This window comes from Chelon labrosus (assembly GCF_963514085.1).
Source record: "Chelon labrosus genome assembly, chromosome: 3".
NCBI classification, from domain to species: domain Eukaryota; kingdom Metazoa; phylum Chordata; class Actinopteri; order Mugiliformes; family Mugilidae; genus Chelon; species Chelon labrosus.
The window spans coordinates 19,455,675-19,473,889 of NC_140339.1; the positions used below are offsets into that span (position 1 = coordinate 19,455,675).

The following is an 18,215-nucleotide window of genomic DNA, read 5'->3' on the forward strand; positions in this document are numbered from 1 at the left end:
ATTCTTGTACCTTGGCGCACGCCACCAGCTGGGAGGTGGACAGAGCACACTGCGTGGCAGCGGCAATGACCCGGTTCTGGAGGACGGTGTCCTCTGCAACCTGGGCCACGTTCTTGGCCTTCAGCACCAACATGGCCGCCGCGTTGGCCACTGCTTTGGCCAGATTCATCAGGATGTCCTACGGCAAGAAGAAAAGTCAGCAACACTTCATACCTGTACACGCATAACATTTTGACCTTGTTCTCATAAACGAGTGAAAAATATATCAGTGTTAGCTCTGGAGCAGTACACAAAGAGGTTATTACACAGTGCAATTCTGTGCTAAAGGAATATCTCTGTAGTGTTGAGTCATTACCATAAATTAAAAGATATTTCATAGAAATGGGATCAACTGCCATCACACTAAATATTTAATAAGATAATGTGTATATTATAACCACAGACTGACACTAACTATACAAGTCTTGACAAAGGTGCAGCATCAATAGTCTAATCTACATTTTTAAACCATATTTAACAACTTATTCATGCCAGCATTCAGGAGTTTCAAAGAAACTCCATTTAAACTAAAACATGGAGTTAAAATATGAAAAACGAATTCCCCTCATATTCCAGTGGACACAATGTGATTTTGATTAGAGGAGTTTTCTCTGAAGGCAGTGATAATGATGGATGTACTGGCTGCCACGTTACCTGGAACCTCTCGTCTGTCTCGCTCTCTCCAATCTGGCGCAGCAGGTCTCCACTGGCCTGGCCGATGCTGCCTGCTGCTGTCAGCACAGTCTGTCTGGGCTGCAGAAACACACGCAGAACCATCAGGATGTAAAACTGTACTTAAACACCATCTTGTATCTTGAGATTCAGCTCCTACTTCATTCAGTTGCACAACGTTTGGCAAACAGACGGCCTCCATTCTCTATAAGACTACCCATTATCTTTCCAAATACCTGCATGCATTATGCACATGTGTTTAAAGCTCGAGAGTTGTCCCAAAGCAAGATGTGCAGATTTCCGCCCGAACACCGTACAGTACATTAACTTCTGAATGAGTCTTTCACAACAAAACAACAAACTCTTAATAGACCTTGGGGGAAAAGTCCTGCAAACTAAGTAGATGTAAGCTACATTTGCATGAGTGAATAATTCACAAAGTGTGCTTTGATGTATTTTTAAGCTGTTTCGGCTCAGACTCGGTCTCGCGTCTTTATTCAGATCACCCAGGACAATTCTGTTAGCTGCAGACGTTGAGCTGCGGAGGATGGTAATGTAATTACGTAAATGTAATACCAGAAGAGACACGGCATTATTAAGAGTTGACACTTTGTCTCAGGGAGCTCTGTGACAAATTTAATCAGCTTTTAAGGATTGGACGGAACAAGACACTGCGGCGACAAGCTAGTACACCGTTAAGGACAAGTGGTGAAAAGTTTGGTTGGAGTCAAAGCTAGAGTGAAGGTCTCCCACATAACTCCCCCCTTTCTGCTCTTTCAACAATGTTATCTACTCTACTCATGTGGTCTCTGCTCCTCAGTCTGGTGCACAGCTTTGGTCTTTGGTCTTTTCCACACCTCCAATCATTCCCCTCAGATTTTACAATTTTACATGTCAGCACTGGATCGGTGAGGACGCCAGCTAAAATGCCAAAACGTGACGAATAAAGACAGGGTGAAGGAGATGAATTTGACTTCAAGGCGGCTCTGCTCACCTCTCCAGACGCCGGCTCCACAGCCTTCAGCAGGTCAGACACGGCCCCGGCCAGCGTCCTGGCAGCCTTCATCAGGTCGTTACCTCCTCCCACGTCGTCGTCCATCAGCGCAGCCAACAGCTTCACACCCTTTGACATTTCAGTCAGGTTGGAGGAGATGGTGGTGATGGCGCAGCCGACCGCTGTGTAGTCTGTGTCGGTGGGATCGCCTAAATATGGGGAGTGAGGAAAGGATAAGAGAGAGCATCAGGAAGGGAATAAAATAAATAAAAAATTGCTCTCAAGTTAGTCTTCTTAAGATTCACTGTCTCATTCAACCAAAACATTTGTGTTAAACCATGATTAGAGCCTCTGTACTAATACAAGAGTCTTTTTTTAGCAGTGAAAAAATAAATTGCAATCAGCCAGGAGCTAAAAAAAAAAAAGACAGATTTCAACACAGTGGCAAAGAGCCAAGTAACACTTCACCAGCCCCCATTCTCCAAACCACAGCAGGATATGAGGGAACTATTAGACTTTACACAGGTTCTACTATGATGGTAATGAACACCAGACTGGTGGAAAAGTTCTACTTTAAAGTCACTAATTGACCAAATAATTTTAACTGCAGAAAAAAAAGTATCCCTAAAATGTAATTGTAAAAATGTGGGCGCAAGTCTTTATGCTTTCACCCACTTTTAACTAAGGCTTCCTAAAGGACTTTAATTCATTTACATATAATTTTCAATAAATCCCAGAACAAGACCACGTATACTGGAGCTGAGCTCTACTTTAAAGTCTGAAATATATCATTTAGTTTCATATAAAGTGTAATAAATCAATGGCCCCACTGACTCATGCCACATTCTGCTGAGTGATGCCGGAGCCACTGACCTGCTGTGAGGTTGACAACAGAGGCTGTTCCTGCAGTGATGGCGTCCACCTGGGAGTGGATCTCATGCTTTGATTCATCCATCTTGTTTTGAATCCAAACCTTGGATGCCTAAAGAGAAACCACAAGTAGTTTAACCGACAACCTTGTTTAAGTTGTTGCTGTATCCATTGAAAGTGACGCTATAATATATGTAATAGAGCAGCGTGTATGTATGAGCAGTGTATAGTACCATGTCCTGTCCCAGTGGTGGCAAGTTGTCAACCTCCCCCAAGTCTATCTGGGCTTTCTGTACAGCCTGCATGCTGGTGTTGATGGTTCCCATCAGAGCCTGCTGTGCTGAGCTCTACACATACAAGAAAAATAAACAGATTCAGTGAAGTCAGGAGTGATTTTTAAATTAACTTAGTAAAGGGAAGAATAAATACTTCTGTCTGTGGGCCTCGCCAAAATAAACTCCTCTTTAAGAGGCTTTAACAGGATTCCAGGAATGATAAATAAATAAACATCATACTGTTTCTGCTCCCACTGTTCTTACCAGAGGTGGCATGTGTCCACGGTGCATCTGACCCATTGTGATCTGCTGTTGAGCAGATGGCATGGTACCCATGCTAAGCGACTCGGTGCCAATGGAGCCGGAGCGGATCACCCCTGGCAGCGCCACAGAGCCGTGCTCCACCCGGCCGACACGGTTAAACTGTTGCTGGAGGATGGTGGACCTGCAAGTATGCCAACAGGCAGGCAGTTATTATGGAATCTGAACGTGGTAATACTGCATCTACGAAATAATCAACATGTCTGTGAAACCATAAATGCATCATAAGGGACAATTAAGAGGGCATGTTTCTGGTTCTTGGCGGAGTAATTGTGGGACAAATTCAGCAGCAGGCAGTGAGCATTTGTGACAGTGGGCCACTAACACAAAGCAGACCGAGGCTGCAAAGTCTTCCCACTGTGCATTTCTGGAAGACAAAGGTTTGTTTTGTTTTTCCAATGATAAGGCCTTTCAGAGTTTGGCTTGCTGCGTCTTTGCAGTATTAAAGACTTTTGCCGTCGGCCCTGTGCACCCGCCAAGATGAAAGAAGAGGAAGAAAAAATACAATAACAATTGTTGCAAATACTCTCTCAGATGAAGGCAGGGAAGCAATATCAACTGAAGCTTGACAGGAAAAGGGCATCAGTTACGCACTGACAGTCCACTGCGGGTAAATAAGCTAATGCGCATCTAATCAGGAAATGTTCAGATATAGCCTCTGCCTGTCCGGTGCGGTGAAATTTCATTGCATAATGATTATCTTTCAGGATAAAGACCAGCTAAGGAGGTGGTCCTGTACGAAAATTAGGTCTGGGAAGATAGATGTTTGAGCTGCGGTTGATGGCAGACGAGAGAGAGAGAAAAAAAAAAGACCTCATCTTGTGTTATGTTCTTATTATACTGTATGCTGCTATTGCCCCCATAGTCAAAGTATCATCATACCACAGTTTACACTTAATTATGTCATTAAAATAAAGCCGGGATTAAACCGGGGCTGCTAATTAGGGTTAAAAGACAACATACAGTCAGAATATCATTAGTTTTGAAGGTCATCATAACACTGTACTGTACTGAGCCGAGGTCATAGCCAAAATTTGAACTGTTAGCAAAGATATCATGCACGTTGATTAGTTCGGCTAATTCGCATACTTTTTTGGTGACACAGATTCCTCGAGCATAGTCGACTCCTCATCACCTTCTAATCCAAAGCGGTCCTTGCTTTGTTTCTGCAGGAGAGATAACAACAGAATAAACATTCGTTGGAGCAACTCAGAGCAGGAAATTGATCTCAGATTGCCGCATGTTTACTAGGTTTACCGCATAAGAGCAAAGGAAAAGCAGAGGAAGTATGATACCTGCACATAATTCACATATTGTTGTAAGCTAGCAGTCTTCTCTTGAATTTGTGATTAAAAATGACGTGGCGCTTCTGAAAGTGGCATTTAATTGAGTTAATCATCGAAGGTCAGATGTTCACTCAAAACTACACGATGAGCTCTTGCAGTGTACCTGTGCAGCCCTTTATTTAACCACTACTGCATGACACAGTGCCAAAGCTCTATCGGGGCATCACCAGATCTGAGAACGGATCTGCCTCCGGAGGATATCGATTCATTAGTGCCTCTAGAGATAAATGTCTCACTTTCTTGAGGATGATGTCGATGTAACCGGCGATGAGCTGGGAGATCTGTTCCCCTTCTGTGGTCTGCACCGAGTAGTAGCTCTCCTGGTACTCGCCAAAGTCCTGCACACACACACACACGCACAGACACACACACGCAAACACATTTTAAAAGACGCATTTAACGCTGGCTTCTAAGGAAAGTAAGCAGTATAGTATGTATAACTACTGGCTAAGGATTTACAGTGAGGATTAATGTGGATCCACGGACACAGTTAGTCTCAGATGAACGCTGCACAGTGTCATGAAACTGCTGCAACATACTGAGTCAGATTAACCCAACAGCCATCTTGGGGCAGACTTAATACATACATGACAGTGGAAGGATATCTCAAGGGAAGCAGAGCATTGCTTCGTTTTCTAGTTGTATATAATTACCCATATTGTAAAGCATGTTCTCTATATAAAAAAAGGAAAAGAGAGAAGTCTTCAAATTGGCACATTTTAAATGTTACCTCAGTTCAGTTTTACTTATGTAATGTCAACAGTAAAATTGTCTCAAGATGCTTTCCAGAAACAAGCACCGAGGCGACCTTTTAACGGGCAGAAACCTCAAGATACCAGATAGAGACAGAAGAGAAGAGAAGGGAGGAGAAGAGAGAAGCAGAAGATTGATACATGCATCTGATCTGGCCAGCTGGCTAGAGTACATGATACATGCAGGATTGATAGTGAATAGAAAGGATGGATAAGAGTATTGATTGCAGAAAAGCTCAGAATAAATATAAAGATAACCAGCAGCACTGAGGCAGAAAACAATGTCAGTGATGATAGCCGTCATATTAAAGGAGAGTAGGCTGGCATAATGTATGAATATAAAATATATCATAAGTAGATGGGAAAATAATTCGGTTTGGCCGTAATGAACTGTGAGCAGTGAACACTTATTCGAATAATAAATGCACAGCTTCTAAATGTGAACAGCAAATGAAACCTAAATCCACAAAAAAACACACAGACTAAGACTGTGAATCAGTTGAGGATTAACAGCAGGAAAGACGCGTTGATTTAATAGAGACAGGGAGTCTTCTAGATCTGCAAGATTAAACCCATACCGCTGATTGACTCCGGCTGCTGACACAAAGGAGGGATATTGACAGGGAAGACAAAGGCTCCTGTAAAATTAGTGAAGTGCACAAGAGAATGAAAGGAGGGGCAGACTGAGCACTATAGTGAAGGTTTTATAGCCTACAGCAGGAACTGTGGGTTTTACTGTGAGTCTGTGGTTCTTGTTTAGTATCAAGGACAAGATGCTCAGTGTGAAGCGAATGAATGAAAAGATAAAATATTCTGACTTCCTGTGATTAACGTGGCGTGAAGCTGCGTTGGTGTCCAGCCAGGTTTTTGCAGGTTTTCACACCGAACCTGTTGGGAGCGAATGTAGTCTGCCGCACGTGTCTTACCAGGGTGAAGCTCTTGGGCGACGCTGCCCACCTCTTCACGGTGGTGAGCGGCCACTCCTGGACCACGTCTTTGGTCTTCTCTTCCACTCTCATCACAGACTCTTTGGTGATCCCCAAGAGCCGTGGCACCAGCTTGTTCTTACTCTTCATCTTTTCCTGCAAAAACATCCAATTTTACCAATAATCAAAAGAACGGCGTCAACAAATAAAGAGCGAAGCATCATATTATAGAAAGTCTACAACCAGGTAGAACATTTTGCAACAAACCCAACAGCTTAGAGTCCAGCTTATTAGGCACACTAGTGAAAACAAATGCATTTTAATGTGTAACAGTACTGCACTAAATCTTCATGAAGGTTACAGCATTCAGCATCTGTTTTCATTTTCTGTGGTTTGTAGTACTATTGAATTGTGTTATGCTGTACCGACACATGTTTCTAATATTTTGGCAGCTCCATTCTAGTCAGCGGGCTAGACTAAATAACACTTTTGTGTTTAATTCAATTCGGTTCAACAGCACCCACAATCTGCATCCTCCAAAATGATCATAGAGTTGAATTACCACCTTTCTGCTGCTGTGGTTTCAACATACACATTGTAACATCAATAAAAGGGGATTTAGTGCAAGAGTGCATGTGTTATTTTTGCTTATTACCAGACAAGACATGTAGTCGAAGGTGCACATAAGGATGTATGAGAAGTTTCCAGTAAAGGGAAGGTTATGTAACAGCACTTTGGGATCTGTAGTGGATGGGTTAAACAACCCAGCACTGCATAAACTTGGTCCGGTCCAACTACACAACAACACAGTGAGGTGACTGAGGGGACTGCCAGTTAAAGTGATAGTCCACTTTCTTTGAAGCAGGGTTGCATGAAGGTCTCTAACAGAGTGTGTTACCTACAGTTTATATTGTTTGGACAAGCGTACCGGCATGGAAGTTAAGCAATAAAATGCTGTGGACAGGTGGGGTTAGCAACAGTAATTTACTTTAGCCACACAAAACAAGGTCCACCTAAAAAAAAATAAATAAAAAAAAAAGCAATGTCACATTAAGTGTCTGCTAACTTGCTAATATTATCACAGATTTAGCTAGCACCAGAGCCTTGGGGAGCCCATACCGTTATGTTAATCTCTTCAACAGTAATTTTCTGGTCTATCCACGTGTGGCTTTTTAAAAATAAACTGAGATCCATGCTAATGTGTGAACACACCAAATAAGACAACCAATTGAGAAAGCGGTAGACAAAATTGTAGAACAAAGCTTTGGTCCATGTAGCGACTTCAGCTGCTTGTCTGACAGCAAGAAGAAGCAGCGATAATGTTCTAAACATAACGTACACTTAGACTAATAAAGATTCTTTTTTTAGATGGGATATTTTAGATGCATTTTAATGATGACCCTGTCCACAGCAGCTCATTGCTTGGTTTCCATGCCAGTATTCCCATCTTCTCCACCAAACTGGGGGCATGCTGTCCACCATCTACTGTAGGTAATACAGTGAATATGGATAAGAATCTCACACAACTGTACAAACCGAAACTACCCCTTTAAGTTCACCTGGGTTCAGCCTATTGGTAACTGATAATCCATAAGGCTTACTGAATTCTTGTACATTATGTACCTCTGTCTATGAGGTTTATTTCAAGGCCTTGCATGTCTGAATGTCTGTCTCATTTTGACTGCGTTAATATTTGTAGAATCTCTCCTTCCCGTGCACATGTGCAAAACTTCTCATTGAACCATGTCGTATAATGAACAGGAGAAAGTCAACAGCATTAAACCCAGCTCAAGATGCAAACAAACCCACATTCATCTTCTTTCATTTACAGATTCCTCTGCCTGCTGAGGGTATTAGCGGAATCAAAGGCATTCAGAGAGGAGGACACATTAAAAATTCAAGCAGCAGAAATGTAAATTCATAGGCCTCACAGCAGGAAAGTCTATTTCTTTTTTCCGTCACGCTGATCTGGCAAGATGGGTATTCATCTCTCCAACCGGTGGAAAATAAAAGCCAAGATTTCCCAGCTAGTAATTAAAACGTTACGTGTTAATCGCGTCTTTATCTGCCTGTCGACGGCCGTCTCGGCCTCCCCCTTCATTTGCTAAACCTCTAATGTCATGCTCCAGCAGCTCCCTGAAGCCCAAATACGGCGCACTTCTTTCCCTGTTCCCTTGCACGGAATGAGCAAATGTTTCTTCGGGAGCTGCAGTTAGGGAGCAGATGGACCCAGCGTGAAAGGCTGTGACATGAGGGCAAAGAGGTGAGCTGTGCAAAACTCCTGTAGGGCCTGTAAAATCTCAGGGGCCCCCACAGAGGTTAAAGGTTACACACTATAGGTGCATTTTTTTCCAGTGGGTTATTTTTAAGAAGTTTCTGCTCAGCTGGATTTAGCTCAAAGATGACAGACACTACAAAAGCATGCAGGAATGACGTTAGACTGATCACGGGAAACATAGATTCAAGACCGGTAGGTGAAATAAAAGTGGAATACAGTGTGAGATGTGTGAGCTTTTGCAAATTAAGACTTTGTGAGTTTAGCTACAGTTATGACGGGACTTTTTTTTTTTTTTTATATACTTAACCTTTGACCTCCTTTTTTTTTTTTTTTTACTAGAGAGCAATGCAATCAGAAAATGTGACAGGAAGCGCTATATTGAAGCAAACAGGGAGATGTTCCCATTAGTTTTTTTTCAGGACGCAGGAAGTTATCTGCTATTCTTGTCATAGTGGTTCCACAAATTGCTCCTATCAACTGGCATCTGCTGGCTTATCCTGGAGAGTAAGTATCCCTGAACTACCTGTGCGATGTCACAGTCTCTAGCTCCCTATCACTCCACTTCCTCCCCGCTCGCTCTGCAATAATCTTAGTGCCACACTCGGCTGCACAGACAACATTCGGTTTCCTCCCAGGGACACTCCCCGCCAAGGAGGCTGCTGCTGGAGGAGTGTGTCTGTGTGCGTCTCGGTGAATAAACGAGACAGACGAAGATGTAACAGAGTAACGTCTGGTATATAAATATCCATGAGGATGATTTCTTTGTGTATTGAGCATGACCCAAGTGATTTCTGGTTTCGTTTTTGCCAACTCTAAAAAAGTAGGACATTTCACCCCCGACAGGTAAGTTGTATTTTTGGTGAGATTATAAGATTTGAAGTTTCAAACGGACACACACACACACGCAATTTCCCCACCTTTACCCAGTTAACACCGAGCCCACAGGACAGATTTCACGCTACTGAGATAAAAGCTTCCGACTACAGCTCAGTCAATTTCAAAATTTAAAAAGAAAATTGAAAAGGAAAGAAAAGAACTTGACGCTACTGAACTTTGAGGATCTCTTCTTCTGAATAAAAGACCGGTATAGCGGTACAGTTCTGATGAAAGCACAAAGATTAATGTGCGTGATTTACAACTGACCTTGACCAGGAAGAAGGAGACGCCGTATGTGCGCAGAGACCGCGCCAGCTTCACATATTTCACTTTTGCTTCGATCTCCGTCATTTCTCCACAGTTTTTGTGGTCCTGTGGGTTAGATTTATTTATTTATTTATTTATTTATTTTGTGTACTAAGAATCTGAACACTTTTGCACGATTGTTAGATGAAATTAAAAAATTAATGGCAATAAAAGAAATCAACATGCGAGTACAATGTGACCGTACCTGGAATATCTTCTTCTCAGCTCCTCTCTGCTTGATGTATTCTTTGGGTAGAAACTCCTTTAGGCTTGGAAAGAAATTAAACACATGAAAAGCTGAAATCTGCCCTCCAATTTTTCGGCCACAAACTGAATAATCCATTTCAATCATTGATTTTATATTTATAAAAGGAATTATATTTATTAGAGAGCCAAAAATACATTCCTGAGCAAAAAATGAATTTGGGTTTCTTTAAAATACTACATTATCGCCTCTTGAATTAAATGCTTACTCTAAGAATCCAGGCTTGTGCTTATGCTCTATGTGAGGTCCAAACTGGATCTGGGCCTGAATCCCTGCAAACTCACAGGCCTTGTCGAATGACACCGGGTGTGAACCGTTTAGGATGTCATCTCGGGCCTGGAAGACAAATGAAAATTTTTGTTGACCTAAAAGAAAGTGAACTGAGAAAGACTGTATTTTTATCTAAAGCATGTGTAAATGATTTCCACAGACAAATATTCCATAATTCATACAAAAAAGTCTTTCCAGACTGTGGTAGCTGCTTGCCAGCATTAGATTACAGTCATCAAAGTTGTGCGTTTTTCAGGTAGGGCGAGGGAAAACCTCACCCCAAGGTGATCTGCTTGGAGCAATGATGGGCCATCACCTTCCTTTCAACATATCTGATTTGGCTTCAGGCATAAAATAAAAAAAAGAAAAAAAAACATCTAGTGGGCAGTGAGAATCGGTTAAAGTGAGGGTCAGACCTGTACGTAAAGCAGATTCAGTTGCACGGGGTCTCGGGAGTCCACGTTCTGGTCCGAGTAGAAGAACTTGCGTCTGAGGAGGAGAGTCTCGTTCTCGTCGACCCCCTGCTCTCTGAACGTTCTGCTGTGGTCCAGCCAGTTCACTGAAAGCGCAAAATCAAATCCGGACAAATCAATTCTGTTAAGCCAAACGTATACCACACATTTCTCCCGCTTGGCTCTTCTACTCTGTTTTCTCGACTTCTCTCTGCTTTATTTACACTACAGTGCACCCCACTTTAGAGGGAAAAGGCACATTTCTACACGATTTCACAACAGATTTACGGGCTTTTTTTGGCGATGGAAATCGGAGATGAGAGGGACATAAATGTGCATCTGTTTTAAACACAGAAAAGAAAAGTGACATTTTGTTCCTTTTAGGGCCACAGCGAAAGAAAAATAGAGAAAAGAAAGGAAAAAACCCAAAATCTAGACTAAACTAAATTAAAGAAAAGAAAAAAGTGAGAATCCTTAAGTAAAAAAACAGAAATCAAGTAAATTTCTGGCCTTAAAATTGATCCAAACTACACAAACACACTTCCAGTTGTTTTTGGACTACCAGCAAGCACCTGTCTCCTCTACCACACACATCTCCACCTCCCATTCCTCCCTCCACTCCCCTCAGCCTGAATACCTCTACCTCAGAGGACACCATTGAGTGTCCGTTCTGTAATGAGCAGTGAATAATAGATTGAAGGAGTGAATTTGGACACAGTCTTTGGCTGCAACAGTGGGGAGGGGTTGAGGTCAAGAGTTCTAGATGTACTACTCCCAAATTCCAGCGGTAGATACCACAGAGAGCTGTAAAACCTGTCTATCCGTGATAAATATTCCTACATAAGAGCATTCGCCGCTTCCGTCTTGGACTCACAGTCATCATCTGTGTGCAGTTTGGCTTTCAGCTTCTCCATCTTCCTCTCGTCGCGCAGCAGTGTCCTGTCCTTCTTCAGCGTGCCCATGCCATCCTCTTTCTTCTCCTCCACCGTCTCTTGGATCAGGGAGTATTCCTCGTAGTTGGTGATGCCTGAGGTCAACGGGGAAATAAATGATTCCCGTCAGGCTTTATGAGCATATTTTTTGTTTTATCGTCCCATTTGTCTGTTATGTCTGTAAAACCTCTGATCGGGTGAGATTTAATGTCAGTTTTTCGACAAATAAAGAACAAAGCAATGCGACGTACCTATTCTACTGCATATAGTCACCAGCAGCTCCCCCACTGTCTTGGAGTCATCCACCATGATGGTTTTCACTGCCCCGTCCAACATTTTGATTTTCTGGGGTCTTTGCTTCTTCTTGTATTCAAGAATATCCTGCTCAAAGACAAAAGGAAGAGGGAAAATGTAAGAAGAGATAGCAAAGAGGAGCTCAAAGGAGGGAAGCAGGAATTATATGTAGGAGAGAAAGACACGCACACACAGAGAGTAAGAGAGAGAACGACCCAAAGTAACAGCTAAGAAAATGATCAAATGTATCCTGGGGCGAATATACACCAGAAAACCTGATTTAACGGCTGCCTATCACAGCCCGCCGCTCCCTTCCAATCACAACAATGAGGAGAGATTTGGTTCAGAGCAATTGGTCACAGTCAAGCTTTCTACCTGGGTTGCCTTTGGTGGAACTTGAAAAGGGGAAAAAAAATAAAACATTTAGAGCTGCACAACCACAACTGCAAATGTACTGAGAGGCAGTGCTTCACAGCTGCACAGAGAAGCCAAGCCTTTGGCTGCAAGGGATCAGAGACTTTAAGAACAGGCTGGCGAGCGATCTACAGCTGGCTGCAAACCGTTTTTAAAAGGGTTTATGGATGCCCTCATTGTCGTGATATTCAGATTCATCCCATTCTTTTAGTTTCTCATTCATCTCATTCACTGTTCCAATGTAGGATTGTTAGTTTCCAATTGTTTCAGTAACTGGTTCCCTTTAATGGATTTTTAAATTGTTAAATACACCGATCAGGCATAACATTATGTCCTGATATTGTGAAGGTCTCCCTTGTGCCTCCAAAACAGTTGGGACTCATCAGAGAATGGACATGGGCATTCTGAGGGTGTCCTGTGGTGTCTGGTAACAGAATGTTGTTTGGGGGCCTTTGGGTCCTATGGGTTGAGGGGAGGGGCCTCTGTGGATCATCCCACAGATACTTGATCATTTTCGGATCTAGTGAATTTGGAGGCCAGGTCAACACCTTGTGCTGTTTTTTTTTTGTTTGTTTTTTTTCCTAAACTGTTTTTGTGTGTGTGTCTGTGTCTGGCTGCATGCTGCTGGGGATGGCTGCTGCCATCAAGGAGTGTCATTGCTATTTTGGTGGGGGTGCCTGGTCTGCTCTAGGTGGGTGGTACATGTCTAAGTAACATCCACATAAATGCCAGGTCCAAAAGTTTCCCAGCAGAACATTGTATTCCATTGTCACAAGATGGTAAATGTTATTTACTTCTCCTGTCAGTGGTTTTAATGTTGTGGCTGATTGGTGTATATGCTCAATTTCTAAGGTATTTTTCTCGATCATCATACTGATTTAGACCTCGTAGAACAGCCATTCAAACATGTGGATATAGTTCCAATGATCAGCTGCAGCATAAACTATACAGATAACATAAACTATGAGAAGTGTTGGTGTATGTATATGTCCAAGGATGCCCACTGAACTCCCCTGGGTGCTGTTGATTGAGTTTGTCCATCGTGTGTTATTCACACATCCCTCTCCAGGGTTTCAGTCACACGCAGCTCCCAGGGTAACCGTGTTTGCTTTAGACGGCTGAAGGTAAACATTCACTCCATAGTTTGTGCTTGTGTTGCGTGTATGTTTGGGTGGATCACATTGTTGTGTTTACCCCGTTGCGCAGCATGTAGTAGTCCAGTGTCCTTCCAGACTCCAACCAGATGCCTTTCCGGGGGTCTTCATCAGAAAGAAACAGGCCGTAGTCTGAAGCTAAAGCAGCAAGAAGAAACATGAGCCTTTTAGACATCACCAAGACGGAACTGATTCAGTATGCCAGTATGCCAACTGTATCATAGTTCCTCTAACTGCTGGATGCAGCACCTCCTATTTTGTGTGTCTGCAAGAACTGAAAATGATGGCAGTAATGCTAAGTAACCTTTTAGTTTTGTTTTTAATAGCTCCTACTTCGGGTTAGATACATTTCCAGCACTAGAGGAATGCTGAGTGACATGGTGACATAACAGCAGCACTGGTAACCACTTTTTCAACAGGAATGCGGAAACCGTTAGCTGTGTAAACGACAGAACAGAGAAAAGGTTTTACAATGACGTCCTGGATTTAATGAGTATGTGATGATTTTGTGACACTGGGACTAAGTGATGTTGCTATACTGGTTGCAAGCCGTCTGAAAAGCCCTTAAAGGTACGTAGCTCTTGTCGTTACCCGAAAGTCCCCAAAACCATGCGACCCGAAAGCTCCTAATGGTCCCAGAGCAGCAGACGTAGAGCGCAGGGGAAAATGCTGAACAATGTTTCATTTTACCCAGCATAAAAAATTAATTAAAGAACAGAAAATGCTTCATGCGTGTCTGTACACATGGCAGAGTGAAAAAGAGGAACGATGATGTTGGTATAGGGAAGGTGGAACAGATAGGTCAAGAAAATGGAAAGTTAATGAAGTATTCAAGACTTCATAATTGCTTATCGTGAGGATTTAGCAGCTTAAAAACATATTTACTTCAGTTTATTGTCATATATCGGATGGCATAATCACATATATATATATATCACTATAGCCGTAATGAGCCTCTATGCTGTATATTGCTGTATATATGAGCCTGGCTTCAGCGCTCACCCTGTCCGGTTTGAGCCTCTGGGACCCTCTCTCTGATGATCCTGCAGGCATCGTAGACGGCGGTGGAGGGCTCAAACTGCATCGTCTTCACGACGTTGCATTGGCGCACACAGATTTTCAGCGACAACGCCACCATCTTGGCAAGCGGTGCGGGCGGGAGCTGCAGCTACACCTGCGCAAAAAAAAAGAACAGAGAAGAGGTTTATTAGATGGCATGTGGCCAAGAGATTTAAAACTTGAGCACAGGGACAAAACTCACTGACTGGGATAAATGAGCCAGATGTTGAAGGAGAAGAATGACCCCTCTGTTGATACACACACACACACACTTTACACACCTTGTCTGATACACAAGTCTCATGCAAACAGGTTGATCTTGAAGTCTTAATATAAAGCTAGTGTGGAATCACTGTTCGGCTTGAGAAAATATCTGCTTTTTTATTCTCTGGTTTGAAAAAGCACAACCGAAAACCTTTTTCACTTCCACGCATCTGTGCCTTCTTGTAGGTCAGCGTGCGGTGACACACACTCGAGAAAAATGTCTCCCCCTCGCGCCGCCATAAACGACGAAATTTTATGAATGCGAAGAAAGTGCTAATTTGTGCACAGCCAGGCCATTGTTATGCTTCATAAAACAGAGGAGCTGACAACAAATTTATCACTTTTTGAAAATGGCCCATCTGGTCCCCGCTGGGGGACAAAGACAAAGACTGTGCGAAGGACTTAAAAAGGTAAAGCAGCAAAGCTACCCACAACAAATGAAAGCGACCAAGCAGCTCCACACAATCTTTATTGTATTTTTTATTTTTTTCATACTGAGTGGGTAAAAACCTGTTTGAATCTTGTCGTTTCTATGCCGGTGCCAAAACCCATCAAGAAAAGCCTGAACAAACATAATGTTCTTCACATATACGCAGGCGGCGGAGCAATTTCCAGCTTGTTATTGCAGATAAAGCCAACACAGGTCTTACATTGTTAAACTGACAGCATGCTACTTATTCTCTAACCAAGAGAAAAACAGACGGTGGACCAAAACACAAAACGTATATCTGTCAGCCTGTTACCTGTTCATCAGTGATTCACTGCAGGCAATTTAAAATCTCACTAAAATTGTATATTAGGTTCAAGGTTCACGCGCTGTCATTCTGAACAAGCTGACACATAAAGAGAAAAACATCTGTGACTCAGGTCCAGCGGCGTAAAGGAAAAAACTAAAGAAATTAAATATTAACAGATCAAAGAAACACTTTAAAGACTTTAGATTCCGCACTCTTCTCAGTCATGGTTGACATAGCAGGTTGGACCAAGATTATTAACTGACAAACAATAATTAAGTCTCATAAATAATCACACTTGTAGTAATAAATCTGCTGTTTATTAAAAATAACCAGAAAGAAGCTGCTGTACTTTGTAACACTACTTTGGTTCACAACTAAATGGAGGACGACAAAATGAGAAGAGTGTTACGACTCCACCAACAGAACACATCCTGTCTGGGACCAATGGGAACACAGAGCTGCTCTGTGGCAGAGACAGGGGTCAGAGGTCAGAGGTCAGAAGTCAATACGGGCCATGGCTGAAGCAGCCAGCCTCTCCTCTGCCCCGCCGACTGCTGACCCTGACCGAGACGTTCAGAATCTAGTTCCCATGTGAGATTTGTTCACGCAGAGGAGTGAAGGTGTTTGTCTCTCCGTGCTGACAGTACACCTCAGTAAGAAGAACCCAGCACCGGTAATAATACAACTAGACATTGTTCAAAGTAATGACGAGTTGAGAGTTGTGTAATTCTGTCTCAGCATGGCACTTTTTTTTGTAAATATGAAACATTAATGGATATAACGAGGTTTTTAAGCAGTATTTAAAGCCTTTTGATATCTCATTTATTGCACTGGGCTTCGTCTTCATCATGTTGACGGCAGGTTGGGCCAAAGCCAAACACTTTCCCAACAGCTGGCTTGCGCTCACGCAGTCAGAGCGCAACACGGTTTCCAAGGAAAGGTATGACTGTTATTCCGGTGAGCCTCACCATTCAATGGTGATTTGCCAACATCTTTCACAAAAAAACAAGCTCCCGTGTCTGATTCGGTGTACTAAAAATAAGAGAAGTGACTTTGTGGAGACGCTGCCAGGGCTTAGGGTGATTTACAAGCACACAGATGCATTTTTAAAATGCTAGACATTCTGTGTCATTGCATGAGTCCGCAAAGTATCTGCAGCATCTGATTCAGAGTTACTGTTGTGGACATTTAACACCTTCCTTCATCTGTTTAGATTGGCTACTGGAGCCTCGGTGGTCTTTGCACAGTTTGTTGGGGGAGGTGAACAAACACAAAGTTATAATTTAATATTCCCCTTTTACACTGTGATCGCCGCAACATCAGTCTTTACAAGGTGGAACAAACGGCAAGAGGACGTTTGGAGATTAGGAGGAAGCAAGGAGGACGTAGAATGATAAACTAACAATGATGACCTGTTAGCGGAGGCAGCAACACCATCAACTACTGCCGGCTTATTTACGGCCATGAGACACGAGCACTGAAATCACACTGTGCCGTTTTTTATCCGTATACTGTATGCTCCTCCATCACATCCATCGAATCGTCTTATTGAATGTATCAATTGATTTGCTGCGCCCATAATGGTTGTGTCACCCATTCAGAGGCTTTTGAAAGAGATGCAGAAATAAACACAGACCTTCAGATTGCACTGCAACATCTCCCAGACATGGAGAAATTGCTTGGTGATACATTGAAATCACCAAATCTTTTTATTTGAGCGTTATTCTTTGCACTTTTTCAAATCACCCCAATTAGTACTACAACCGAGGAGCTGAATTCCTATTCCATAAAGTCCATCCCACTCACAACTGGTGGTAAAATTAACAAATTAACAGTACAACGATTGCAAAGAAATGTCACTAAATATCTGAGGACTTATATATATATATATATGTACTGCATATATTTCTCTACATATAAAAATTGCCCCAAATCTCTTTTCCCCTCAGCCGTAATATGAAAATTGGTTATGTCACACATCGTGGTTTATTTATCCATCCTTAAAACCCTCTGAGCCTGTGCAAGATGTGAACCCTCTGTGGATTTTAATTTATTTCCCTGCACACAAACAACACATTCACAATAAGGACCGCTTTGACTCATAAACAAACGCGGCCAAACAACATCTCCGGCTTATTAAACATCAAGCTTTGTACCTGATTAAAGACAAATCATGCACAGCAAAGCGAATCCTGAGCTTGATTGCGAGCAAGACACTCCCAATAAAAAAAAAATTTAAAAAAAACATGAAGGTAAATCTCTCCTTCATCCCACATCAAGACAAAGCAGGGTCTCCATCCAAGCCGGATTACCACCAAAGCATCCTATCATACATTTTCCCTTCCCGCCGATGAGAAAGGATTTGCTGAGATCAAATGTGATTTGTAAAGCCCCCTCCCAAAACACAAGAGTAGCGCCAAATCATTAGGATGCTACCAAATCCAATGTAGGAACATGGCTCCAGTGAGCGCTAACAAACACGCCTCAGTGATCGTGTATGCACCTGATGCAACTTAACAAGTTGCAACAACTTTCTTCTTTTAGAAAAATGTCTCCCTCATGTTTTGTGTGTATAGAGTGCAGAAACTGTAAAAGAATTACAACAGTAATGCTACAGTAATCAGCTGTACATTGGGTATCTTTTATGGTATCTGTAAAGATAACTGAGGTACCAAAACCATCTCTAGCATCGGAGTCAGCCAAGCAGCAACATCAGGGG

General features: G+C 42.5%; 1 protein-coding gene across 1 annotated transcript in view; it reads right to left on the reverse strand.

Annotated features, from left to right (window-relative positions):
• LOC311485484 (talin-2) overlaps positions 1-14,589 on the reverse strand; it is a 47,481-nt gene extending 32,892 nt beyond the window's left edge. Inside the window, exons 1-17 of the mRNA XM_084540908.1 lie at positions 14,439-14,589; positions 13,477-13,574; positions 11,826-11,955; positions 11,517-11,669; positions 10,607-10,749; positions 10,129-10,256; positions 9,861-9,924; positions 9,617-9,721; positions 6,196-6,351; positions 4,754-4,855; positions 4,261-4,337; positions 3,115-3,295; positions 2,809-2,922; positions 2,579-2,687; positions 1,706-1,914; positions 694-792; positions 11-178 (exon numbers count right to left, since the gene is read on the reverse strand). Of these exons, the coding sequence (XP_084397034.1) occupies positions 11-178; positions 694-792; positions 1,706-1,914; positions 2,579-2,687; positions 2,809-2,922; positions 3,115-3,295; positions 4,261-4,337; positions 4,754-4,855; positions 6,196-6,351; positions 9,617-9,721; positions 9,861-9,924; positions 10,129-10,256; positions 10,607-10,749; positions 11,517-11,669; positions 11,826-11,955; positions 13,477-13,574; positions 14,439-14,574 (2,172 nt within the window). The 5' untranslated portion in view covers positions 14,575-14,589. The remainder of the gene's footprint in view (positions 1-10; positions 179-693; positions 793-1,705; positions 1,915-2,578; positions 2,688-2,808; positions 2,923-3,114; positions 3,296-4,260; positions 4,338-4,753; positions 4,856-6,195; positions 6,352-9,616; positions 9,722-9,860; positions 9,925-10,128; positions 10,257-10,606; positions 10,750-11,516; positions 11,670-11,825; positions 11,956-13,476; positions 13,575-14,438) is intronic.
• Between the last annotated feature and the right edge of the window lie 3,626 nt (positions 14,590-18,215).